This window comes from Penaeus monodon, chromosome 32 (genome assembly GCF_015228065.2).
Source record: "Penaeus monodon isolate SGIC_2016 chromosome 32, NSTDA_Pmon_1, whole genome shotgun sequence".
Taxonomy (NCBI): Eukaryota; Metazoa; Arthropoda; class Malacostraca; order Decapoda; family Penaeidae; genus Penaeus; species Penaeus monodon.
The window spans coordinates 18,741,510-18,741,874 of record NC_051417.1 but is presented as its reverse complement, the minus strand read 5'-3'; the positions used below and the strand labels follow the sequence as shown (position 1 = coordinate 18,741,874).

The following is a 365-nucleotide window of genomic DNA, read 5'->3' as shown; positions in this document are numbered from 1 at the left end:
TCATCTGCAGGAAACTCACCTGGAGTGCAGACAGAGGCGGTCCATGGCGGGCGCGTGTCCGAATGTCTGCGCGTGGGAACTATCAGACCACATCCCGGCTCTCTGTGCCTGCGAGGGGAAACGGACGACGAAGGGTTAATATGAATGTGTAATCTATATATCACGAATGTATTATGATTGCACTGTAATTCATTTAGATTTATACCACGACTGCATTAATTATATATCACGATTGTATTAACTCTACATCATGATTAAACTAACGATATCACGAACTAGTTAATTCAGAATGATATTTATTATATGAACTGCAAACTAGGATTTTTTAAATACACGTAGCGCATCTGGAAATACTAAAAAGTTAC

At 40.0% G+C, this 365-nt stretch overlaps 1 protein-coding gene across 1 annotated transcript in view; it reads right to left on the bottom strand.

Annotated features, from left to right (window-relative positions):
• The window catches only part of LOC119593710, a gene marked incomplete at its 3' end in the record, with an annotated part of 104,651 nt that overhangs the window by 33,770 nt on the left and 70,516 nt on the right, over window positions 1–365 (bottom strand). Inside the window, 1 exon segment of the mRNA XM_037942680.1 lies at window positions 20–108. Coding sequence (XP_037798608.1) covers window positions 20–93 — 74 coding nt within the window.